Below are 12315 nucleotides of genomic sequence, written 5' to 3'. Positions count from 1 at the left end.
GATTTTCTCAATAATAATAATAATAATAATAATGTATTTATGAAAAATACAGAGGATCAGATTACAGTAGATAATTAGTATAGCTACAGTCTTTGCATATTTAATTTTTATATTGTGCAAGGAGCCAATGCTATGCTTTCTAACTTCAGAATTGCATTTAAATACATGGATGGCGATATACTAAAGAAATAGTTCATGACTTTTGTTAGGCCAAAGCTAGAATATGCAGCTGTTGTGTGGTGCCCATATCTTAAGAAGCATATCAACAAACTGGAAAAGGTGCAAAGACATGCTACTAAGTGGCTCCCAGAACTGAAGGGTAAGACCTACGAGGAGAGGTTAGAAGCATTAAACATGCCAAAACTAGAAGACAGGAGAAAAAGAGGTGATATGATCACTACATACAAAATAGTAACAGGAATTGATAAAATCGACAGGGAAGATTTCCTGAGACCTGGAACTTCAAGAACAAGAGGTCATAGATTTAAACTAGCTAAACACAGACGCCGAAGAAATATAAGAAAATTCACCCTCGCAAATAGAGTGGTAGACGGTTGGAACAAGTTACGTGAGAAGGTGGTGGAAGCCAAGACCGTCAGTAGTTTCAAAGCGTTATATGACAAAGAGTGCTGGGAAGACGGGACACCACGAGCGTAGCTCTCATCCTGTAACTACACTTAGGTAATTACACTTATGTAATTACACACACGCACACAAATGGCTACTGGAGTTCAACACGAGCAAATGTAAAGTTATGGAAATGGGACTAGGAGATAGGAGACCAAAGGGACAGTACACAATGAAGGGGAACAGCCTACCTGTAACGACGCGTGAAAGAGACCTGGGCGTGGTCGTAACACCTAGTCTATCTCCTGAGGCACATATAAATAGGATAACGACAGCAGCGTACTCTACACTGGCAAAAGTTAGAACATCATTCAGAAACCTAAGTAAGGAGGCATTTAGGGCGCTTTACACTGCCTACGTGAGGCCAGTCTTAGAGTATGCCACCTCATCATGGAGTCCCCATCTGAAGAAGCATATAAGGAAACTGGAAAAGGTTCAGAGGTTTGCAAAGAGACTCGTCCCAGAGCTACGAGGGATGGGGTATGAGGAGCGCCTGAAGGAAATGTGCCTTACGACACTAGAAAGAAGGAGGGAGAGGGGGATATGACAGGAACGTATAAAATACTCAGGGTGATTGACAGAGTGGACATAGACGAAATGTTCACACGCAATAGTAACAGAACGAGGGGACATGGGTGGAAGCAGGAAACTCAGATGAGTCACAGGGATGTTAGGAAGTTTTCTTTTAGCGTGAGAGTAGTGGAAAAATGGAATGCACTTCAGGAACAGGTTGTGGAAGCAAATACTATTCATAATTTTAAAACTAGGTATGATAGGGAAAGAGGACCGGAGTCATTGCTGTAAACAACCGATGCTCGAAAGGCGGGATCCAAGAGTCAGTGCTCGATCCTGCAGACACAACTAGGTGAGTACAACTAGGTGAGTACACACACACACAGATATGAAGATAATGTCGAGGAGTAACTTGATACCCGTAACAGGATGTCGTATGGTCTCCGTTGGATGTTTTTTAGCACACCACCTGATGTTGTCCTCCACCATACACCAGGACCCTGATGTTGTCCTCCACCATACACCAGGACCCTGGTGTTGTCCTCCACCATACACCAGGACCTGATGTTGTCCTCCACCATACACCAGGACCTGGTGTTGTCCTCCACCATACACCAGGACCTGGTGTTGTCCTCCACCATACACCAGGACCCTGGTGTTGTCCTCCACCATACACCAGGACCTGATGTTGTCCTCCACCATACACCAGGACCTGGTGTTGTCCTCCACCATACACCAGGACCTGGTGTTGTCCTCCACCATACACCAGGACCTGGTGTTGTCCTCCACCATACACCAGGACCTGGTGTTGTCCTCCACCATACACCAGGACCCTGGTGTTGTCCTCCACCATACACCAGGACCCTGGTGTTGTCCTCCACCATACACCAGGACCCTGGTGTTGTCCTCCACCATACACCAGGACCCTGGTGTTGTCCTCCACCATACACCAGGACCTGGTGTTGTCCTCCACCATACACCAGGACCCTGGTGTTGTCCTCCACCATACACCAGGACCTGGTGTTGTCCTCCACCATACACCAGGACCCTGGTGTTGTCCTCCACCATACACCAGGACCTGGTGTTGTCCTCCACCATACACCAGGACCCTGGTGTTGTCCTCCACCATACACCAGGACCCTGGTGTTGTCCTCCACCATACACCAGGACCCTGGTGTTGTCCTCCACCATACACCAGGACCCTGGTGTTGTCCTCCACCATACACCAGGACCCTGGTGTTGTCCTCCACCATACACCAGGACCCTGGTGTTGTCCTCCACCATACACCAGGACCCTGGTGTTGTCCTCCACCATACACCAGGACCCTGGTGTTGTCCTCCACCATACACCAGGACCTGGTGTTGTCCTCCACCATACACCAGGACCCTGGTGTTGTCCTCCACCATACACCAGGACCTGGTGTTGTCCTCCACCATACACCAGGACCTGGTGTTGTCCTTCACCATACACCAGGACTCTCCTGTACCCACCCTATCCTGTACCCTCCCACTGCTGGACCCACCCTCTCCTGTACCCACCCACTCCTGTACCCACCCTATCCTGTACCCACCCTCTCCTGTACCCACTTATCAACATGAAAATCAATAAAGTGACACCCTTGCAACTTTATATCTTTTTAAATTACGATTCCCAATAGGGGGCGACGACCCTCCTTCCGTCCCTCAGTGGTGCCTGCCAAGTTGACCAATAGCATCGAGCCGTGTCAGCGCTCAATAGTTATGATTGGCCGGCTGCCATGTGGGGTGTCACGTGACGCTGGTGTCAACCACTGGGTGACGGCGAGAGGTTTTGTCATGTTTATTTTTCTGAGTGCTTTTTGATTCACGATCTTGGCCATGGTTATTATTATTGTGTTATGTGTTATTCTTGGTGTTATTGGTGTGCTACCTGGTGTTATTGGTGTTATTCTTGGTGTGCTACCTGGTGTTATTCTTGGTGTGCTACCTGGTGTTATTCTTGGTGTGCTACCTGGTGTTATTGGTGGTATTCTTGGTGTGCTACCTGGTGTTATTGGTGTTATTCTTGGTGTGCTACCTGGTGTTATTGGTGTTATTCTTGGTGTGCTACCTGGTGTTCTTGGTGTGCTACCTGGTGTTATTGGTGTTATTCTTGGTGTGCTACCTGGTGTTCTTGGTGTGCTACCTGGTGTTATTGGTGTTATTCTTGGTGTGCTACCTGGTGTTATTGGTGTTATTCTTGGTGTGCTACCTGGTGTTATTGGTGGTATTCTTGGTGTTATTGGTGTGCTACCTGGTGTTATTGGTGTTATTCTTGGTGTTATTGGTGTGCTACCTGGTGTTATTGGTGTTATTCTTGGTGTTATTGGTGTGCTACCTGGTGTTATTGGTGGTATTCTTGGTGTGCTACCTGGTGTTATTGGTGTTATTCTTGGTGTTATTGGTGTGCTACCTGGTGTTATTGGTGTTATTCTTGGTGTTATTGGTGTGCTACCTGGTGTTATTGGTGGTATTCTTGGTGTGCTACCTGGTGTTATTGGTGTTATTCTTGGTGTGCTACCTGGTGTTATTGGTGGTGTTCTTGGTGTGCTACCTGGTGTTATTGGTGGTATTCTTGGTGTGCTACCTGGTGTTATTGGTGTTATTCTTGGTGTGCTACCTGGTGTTATTGGTGGTATTCTTGGTGTGCTACCTGGTGTTATTGGTGGTATTCTTGGTGTGCTACCTGGTGTTATTGGTGTTATTCTTGGTGTGCTACCTGGTGTTATTGGTGTTATTCTTGGTGTTATTGGTGTGCTACCTGGTGTTATTGGTGGTATTCTTGGTGTGCTACCTGGTGTTATTGGTGTTATTCTTGGTGTGCTACCTGGTGTTCTTGGTGTGCTACCTGGTGTTATTGGTGGTATTCTTGGTGTTATTGGTGTTATTCCTGGAGTTATTGGTGTTATTCTTGGTGTGCTACCTGGTGTTATTCTTGGTGTGCTACCTGGTGTTATTGGTGGTATTCTTGGTGTGCTACCTGGTGTTATTGGTGGTGTTCTTGGTGTGCTACCTGGTGTTATTGGTGGTATTCTTGGTGTGCTACCTGGTGTTATTGGTGGTATTCTTGGTGTGCCACCTGGTGTTATTCTTGGTGTGCTACCTGGTTGTTATTGGTGTTATTGGTGTTACTCCTGGAGTTATTGGTGTTATTCTTGGTGTGCTACCTGGTGTTATTGGTGGTATTCTTGGTGTGCTACCTGGTGTTATTGGTGTTATTCTTGGTGTTATTGGTGTGCTACCTGGTGTTATTGGTGTTATTCTTGGTGTTATTGGTGTGCTACCTGGTGTTATTGGTGTTATTGGTGTGCTACCTGGTGTTATTGGTGGTATTCTTGGTGTGCTACCTGGTGTTATTGGTGGTATTCTTGGTGTGCTACCTGGTGTTATTGGTGGTGTTCTTGGTGTGCTACCTGGTGTTATTGGTGTTATTCTTGGTGTGCTACCTGGTGTTATTCTTGGTGTGCTACCTGGTGTTATTGGTGGTATTCTTGGTGTGCTACCTGGTGTTATTGGTGTTATTCTTGGTGTGCTACCTGGTGTTATTGGTGGTATTCTTAGTGTGCTACCTGGTGTTATTGGAGTTATTCTTGGTGTGCTACCTGGTGTTATTGGTGGTGTTCTTGGTGTGCTACCTGGTGTTATTGGTGTTATTCTTGGTGTTATTGGTGTTATTCCTGGTTTTATTGTTCATGTCATTGATGTTATAACTCAATTTCTGTTAGAACACTTACATTTTCCAACATTAAACTGAGGTTATACCGTTCATTGAGGGCACAAGTTCCTCTATTCAACAAAGGAGGTGAGTTTGGTGTGTGAGTGGTGTGCGTGCGTGCGTGCGTGCGTGCGTGCGTGCGTGCGTGCGTGTATGCGGCGTCGGGGTGGGCAAGATCACTTTCACCCCAACGGTGGTCGGCAGGTAGAAATTTGATGAGAATAAAATCATGCAGTTTACGGTGAAGAAATGGTTTCGATCCTGCTGTTAGGAGTTCAGATGCCTACACATCGTTGGAGGCCTCCTGCTTACATAGTACGTTTTGTAACTATGGGCACCATCGTTCACATACATTGATGTAATGGACTGTTAGAAAGTTTTATTTTTTTTTTTTTTGCCTCGAGGAGCGAGTTTATTGGGCAGCGGCACTCATCTTGTGAGTGGACACACCGCCATAGCAGCATGTACAACACTCTCCAATAGGAAGAAAACCCGCTGGGTTGTTCATCCTGTCACTTGTACCCAGACACAGCTGGGACTTGCTTAACTGTCTCAAGTGAACAGCTCCTCAAACAAGAAGATTAACATCTGTCAACCCTTAAAATCTTACGTCATCTTGCGGGTGCAAAATGGGGGAACCTTTTAAGAAAAGTATCTATATTGGACAAATAGTGTTTTCCTAACTCAAACAATGTGGGGTTTATTATTCTACACATACTTCTAATGTCTCTCAGGTGTTCACATTCACGTAGATAGTGGTCAAGGCGGTGTCCATCACTCTCACCACAGATTCTGCAACTCCGCTGCTCAACTGTTGTTTCCATCTCGAATCTCCATGGATATTTGTATCCAAGACGGATTCTCGCTATTACTGATTCTCTCCCGCGTCCTCCTCCTCTTCGGCCATAATGATTGGGATTGCCAGCTGCAACCATGTTGTACCATCGTACAGATTCACTGGTTTGTGCTTCTATCCTCCTTTCCTCAGTTAATGTGTTGTTGAAAACAGGGCTATTCACGTTATAGAGTCCGGAAAAAATGAAACTAAAACCTAACTTAAATATTCCTTGGCCTAGTATAGCACATATATGTACTATATTAGGCTTCAGACAGCGTGTATTAGGCCTAGGATGCTTAGGTTAAGTTTTATTAGCAACATAAATTCAAAACCTTTTCCGGTTTGTCCAAATTCAATAGTACCAAATTCTACTTTCTAATTGTTCATTACGTCAATATATGTACTATGGTTCACATCGTTACTATATGTACTATGTTAGTACAGGGATGGTTGTTGGAGGATGAGCGCCGCCACGAGGTGATTGGTCATTCTCCAGGTCGACCATCCACACCAACCACACCATAGGCTTCGCGATAAGAGATATTTCGTTAACTCTTGTTAACATTGTGAGAGGCAGATTTAAATTATTATAAAATTTCTTGCTGCATGATTTATTCCGGAGGGTAATTTGTCAACTTCTCAAGTGAAGAAAAATGCAAGGAAAATAGAGAATATTCGATCTAGAATCATTGATGTCATATTCATATTCAATAATATATGCCTACAGGAAAGACTGCTACCAATATATATTGGTAGCAGGACATGGATTTGCAACCAGCCATATATTGCAGATACGTTGATGACATTTTTATGCAGGTACCTGATGTCAGACGTCTGCAGCAGCTGAAGGAGGCATTCGAGCAAAATTCAGTCCTCACTTGTTTCACTTGAGAGATGGAGTGATGCGACTCTGCCTTTTCTAGATGTAACAGTCACAGAAAGGAATGGAGGCTTCCACGCTGCAGTCTACACTAAGGAAACGAACATAGGAATGGGCCTAAATGCCAACAGTGACTGCCCAGACAGGTACAAGAGGAGTGTTGTCAACGCTTACGTCGACCGGGCTCTCACTCACAGCTCTGTTTGGAAGCAGGTCGATGAAGAACTCTGTAGAGTAAGGCAGGTTCTAGTCAAGAATTGCTCCTCTATCAGTTATGTTGTAAACGTCATCAAAAGAAAGGTGAAACGCCATGCAACCTTTGAAGAGTCAACTAACACAACACTTGAACCTCCTATTAAACTGTTTTACAGGAACTTCTTTTTGACGGCTCATAAAGCGGAGGAAAGTGTCCTGAAAGATATTATTAATGGGAACGTTATCCCCACAGACACAAATCAGAAGTTACAATTAACAATTAACTTCAAAAAACTAGAAAACGACCAACCTACTCATAAAGAACTCTCCAGACACCAAACAGAACGCCTTGAAAGAAACCAACGTCGTTTATGCCTTCACATGCCCACTTGGAGACTGTCAGCTCCAAAATATTTCAGTATATAGGCAAGACAGCAACGTCTCTTGGCGATTAACAATGCACAAACAACAAGGCTCCATCCAGGAGCATATAATCTCCTCACACAATCAAACCATCATCACAGAATTCTTAACAAGCAACACAGAAATTATCGACAAATACAACGATAACAGGAGACTCGACATCAGCGAGGCCCTACACATCAGAAAGTCAAAACCAGTAATCAACAGCCAATTAACACACAATTACATTCTACCCACTTCAAGACTCCCAACCAACACAGAAGCAAGAAAATAAAACATGCAATATACCCATTGTTTCGTGTTCTGTCTTTTCCCCATGATTTGTGTCCTGTCACCTCACCCAAAAACGAATCCGAGTACCCATGATCCGAGTACGTAAAACTGTCTTTGAAAATGTCAGAAGCGTTTTTGTGAAACGCTTCTAGGCGTCAGACGATAAATAAAGTGTGAAAATAAACTTTGGAGAGTTAATTTTTCAACCACCCCCGACAGTGAAGAAAAACATAAGAACTATTGAGAAAAATCATGTTAGAATCATTAATCTTACCCTTTCGGTCATATTCAACAAATTATATTAATATTATACGTAATGTATATATAATGTATACATATATATATATTGAATAAACTCAGTCAAATCCTTGTATCATAAACTCCATTGTTAACTGGGGACGCAAATAGTCATCCCACGCATCAGGAGCAGTTGTTGTAGCCAATAAATCCGTTGGCGGATGAGGTAGAGCTGGTTGAGGGCCACCGTCCATGTGTTTATGTTGCTGAACAACTAATCAACAACTCCCACAAGCTTCCTGAAATGTTAGACCGACATGAGCAAATAAACTGCCTCACCGCGGCTGTTAGCCCCTTAATGAATGGGTTTTATAATGGGGGGTGAAGGATGGGGGGTTTGAGTGAGGGAGGGGGGTGAAAAAAGGGAGGATTAATGGACAGTCAGGGACGCAGGGGATGGACCAGGGACAGGAGCCAGGGAGGGGATGCTGGGATGGGACTGAGGGAGGGTGTCAATGATGCATGGAATAGAGGTAGGGAAGGTCGGTCCAGGAACGCTGGAAGAGCAGTGATGGGCATCATGACTGTGGATGACATCCTCACCCTATGTTGACACCGTGGATGACACCCTCACCCTATGTTGACACCGTGGATGACACCCTCACCCCGTGTTAACACTATGGATGACATCCTCACCCCGTGTTGACACTATGGATGACATCCTCACCCCGTGTTGACACTATGGATGACGTCCTCACCCTATGTTGACACCATGGATGACATCCTCACCCCGTCATGACACCATGGATGATATTACTCTCCCATTAACACTGCTGATCTCGTTTTAAGCCGACGGATGAGAGTATGGATGGCACCATACCTCAAGGGTGGCACCCTGGATGACCTCTATGTCCCCCAGAGTGGCACAGCCTGGCGGTATGCCCTCATAAAGGCGCTTCAACCCTAGGGTGACACCCAGTGACGTCAGGGTATTATCAGGAGACGTCCGGTGGCCGGGGTAGGGTTACCAAGGCTGCCCCGAGCCCTGGGGCAGCCTAAGGCTGGCGAAGATCTGGTTTATCTGAGTCTGAGAGTTAAGGACCTGGGACTTGTTCTCCTGGGACTTGTAGACCTGGGACTTGTAGACCGGGACTTGTAGACCTGGGACTTGAAGACTAGAACCTAGTCTGGTGAGCGTTCTAGAATGTAGCTAGGTAAACCCTTTAGAATCTAGCCATATGAGCACTCTAGAACACTACCAGGCCACCAAATTTAGACAGTATGTAAGTAAAGCATCTATGGGATGAAATATCTAGAGCATCTAGGTCTAGTAGTATTTGTGTCATCGGTGACTTTAGTGGAATAAATAGGTTTACCAGAACATGGAATAATGAAGCAGAAGATTTTCTAGAATTAATCGACGATTGCTTTCTTATGCAACACATTAAGTAATCAATATCTTGAGGTTATCTTGAGATGATTTATTGAGATAAATTGAGATAATTGAGATAAATTAATGACATCGAAATAGGGAATGAGCTAGGGAACAGGGATCAAAGAAATCAGATTTACGATAGAATGGAATAAATGTGTAGGAGAAAATTCTGTGAAAGTGCCAGATTTTCGAAAAGCTGGTTTTAATAGCCTAAGACTTTTTTGGAGTCAAATAGATTCAAGTATCATGTAAGCTTACAATCTCATTAAACTTAACATTCCTTTTAAGTGCAATCTAGCTGTCTCTGATATTCCTCTTTATCTGTACCCCACCATTCAAGTATCATACACACCTGTCACCAAGAAAGATAATGAGAATCTTGCTCTTCTCAAAGCTGTCACACTTGAAACAATTGCCTCCTCCATCGAGAGTCTAAGATCTCACGAGCACTGTGTCTACACCGACGACTCAGTCCAGTCTTCTACTGGACGGACTGGAGCAGCATGTAGGTTTTATAGAAATAATATTTGCACAAAGACTGTCAGTGTCAGGTTAAACAACTGGCTGACCTCCACACAAGTAGAATTAGCAGCATTACACTTAGCTTCCAGTACATTAAAAAGCATTGGAGGAGGAATAATATTTGGTGATTCAAAGTCACGTTCAAGCAATCGAAAACTTCTCTTGGAAGGTCGACAGCAAGAACCTCATACTCCCAATTATAAATGACCTAATTGCTGCACAGAGTAAAGGGGTCTCGAATCTCCTTTGTAAGGATACCTTCACACATAAATATAACCCATCATAATGAGACAGACATTGCAGCCAAATTAGCGTGTAACAAGGATGAAGTTGAATTAGATCTAGGTATCCCCATCTCTGCTGTCAAAACTGTATTGGTCCAAACACTCAGATCTGATAGGAAAGAACTTACTGACTCCCAACGACCTGAAAGTACTAGTATAAAAAGCTATGATTTGTTCAGATCTGAAACCTACATCTATGGGCAGCACAAAACGTCCACTAGACTGTGCGACACAGTGGTTGCAAGGATCAGGTTGGGTTACCGTTACCTGTGGCAGGTGGCTGCAGGTGACGGGTCTCCCAATCCTGAGCACTCCAGTTGCAAACTCTGTGAGCAGGAACTACGGCACGATCTCCCGCACTACATCACTGAATGCCCAGTTATTAGACCTTTCAGACCAGTTGGCATGAGGTACCTGGAGCTTTGCAATTACTTTATTCACTCTCGTATTCTCGAAGATATCCTCACAGTGTACCCAAAATTTGAAAGTGCAGGCTACTGAACATATGGCCCTGTATGACTAACCATCCTGCGAGATGGGGACTTGTATTACCACTGCTGCCTTATTCAATCTTGTGTTGATGATATCCTCAAAATGCATCCGGAGTCTGCCAGTGCAGACTGCCTATCACATGCCTCTGTATGACTAACCATCCTGTGTTATGGGGATTTTTTAGCATCACGTAGTTAGCTTTTTTGACACACTGTGCTCCCCTTCATATAGTCTAGGGTAGCTGCACAAAGGCAGATGTACCTCATGTATTAATAAAAAAAAAGGAAATTCTTAGGAATGGGGAGAGGGGGGGTGGGACGGTCTTGGAGCGAGACGTGAACCCAGCGATGGGTGATGTAAAAAGGGATTTCGATGTGGATTCAAAATATAACTTATTTAAAAATATTCTAAGCAAAGCACAGGAACGTAGTATACCACACAAATTTAATAGCTCGAATACTAATGCCTCGAAATGGATAACAAAGGATCTGAAGAACCTTATTGGTAGAAAGAGAGCGTGGTACATAAGGATTAAGAATGGGAAAGTCAGTTTAGAACAAGAATTCGAACAACTGGTTAGAAATGTTAAAAAAGAGATAAGGAGAGCAAAAAGAAACTATCAAGTTCGCATAGCAGAGCAAGCAAAGATAAATCCTAAAGTTTTTTTCAGTTATATCGAACAAAGATTAGAGAAAGGATAGGTCTATTAAAAAGCGAGACAGGTCAGCTAATGGATAATGACGAAGAGATGAGTAGTATTTTAAATAAATATTTTATCTTCGTATTTACTAAAGAGGAACTTAACATTATGCCTTCAGCCGAGCAAGTGGGTGGGAAAGAGGGCAGGTTGACTAGTTAACAGTTACCAGGGAGGATGTTATTAAACAAATAGAGTAACTCAAACCAAACAAATCCCCAGGACCGGATGAAGTGTTTGCCAGGGTGCTTAAAGAATGCAAAGAGGACCTTAGCGAGCCATTGTCTACCATATTTAATAAATCATTAGTCAGGCAGAGTGCCAGAGTCATGGAAGGTTGCTAATGTGATACCAATTTTTATGAAAGGAGATTGATCACTTGCGTTAAACTATCGGCCAATTAGCCTAACGTGTCTTGTGGGAAAGTTACTTGAATCGCTAATTGCAAATACCATTCTTCTTCATCTTGAAAAATATAAATTAATAAATGATTCGCAACATGGGTTTACAAATGGCAGTTCATGTTTAACAAATTTACTATCATTTTACTCCAGCATAGTTGAGGCAGTTGATAGTGGTAAGGATTGTAATGTTGTGTACCTTGACTTTAGCAAAGCTTTTGATACAGTGCCACATGAAAAACTGATTAAAAAGATAGAGGCTCATGGTATTGGGGGTGCTATATTAAGTTGGATAAGGGCATGGCTATACCAAAGGAAACAGAGTTAGTATAAATGGGGTTAAGTCAGAGTGGGGAAAATGTTGTAAGTGGAGCACCTCAAGGCTCTGTCCTGGGACCTCTGTTATTCATAATGTATATATAAATGATTTAGATTCAGGTTTGAGCAGCAATATTTGCGAATTTGCCGATGATAAAAAAAATGGGAGGGAAATAAGCACGGAAAGGGACTCTCTCTCACTTCTAGACGATCTAAATAGAGTTTTGAACTGGTCAAAAGATTGGCAGATGCAGTTTAATGCTCATAAATGTAAGACGCGTCTGGGATCCTCTCGGACGTAGGTTCGAACCCTCATCACAGCCCTTGTGGATTTGTTCATTTGATACATCATGTTGTGATTTGTGTGTGTGTGACGTTAAGTTAATTACCCGATAGTTTGATGCAAGGGATCTGTTGCCTTTCTTGAAAATTGGTACCACATTAGCA

The 12315-nt window shown here is 43.6% G+C and overlaps 1 protein-coding gene across 1 annotated transcript; it reads left to right on the top strand.

Moving 5' to 3' along the window:
• Nucleotides 1-2997: 2997 nt before the first annotated feature.
• LOC138355774 (elastin-like) lies at nt 2998-4912 on the top strand. Its single transcript, XM_069311283.1, has 2 exons — nt 2998-4252; nt 4299-4912. Exons 1-2 carry the CDS (start codon nt 2998-3000, stop codon nt 4910-4912), a joined length of 1869 nt encoding a protein of 622 aa, XP_069167384.1.
• The last annotated feature ends 7403 nt before the right edge of the window (nt 4913-12315 follow it).

The sequence above is a fragment of the Procambarus clarkii genome, chromosome 6 (genome assembly GCF_040958095.1).
Source record: "Procambarus clarkii isolate CNS0578487 chromosome 6, FALCON_Pclarkii_2.0, whole genome shotgun sequence".
NCBI classification, from domain to species: Eukaryota; Metazoa; Arthropoda; class Malacostraca; order Decapoda; family Cambaridae; genus Procambarus; species Procambarus clarkii.
This window is presented reverse-complemented; position numbering and strand designations above follow the sequence as displayed.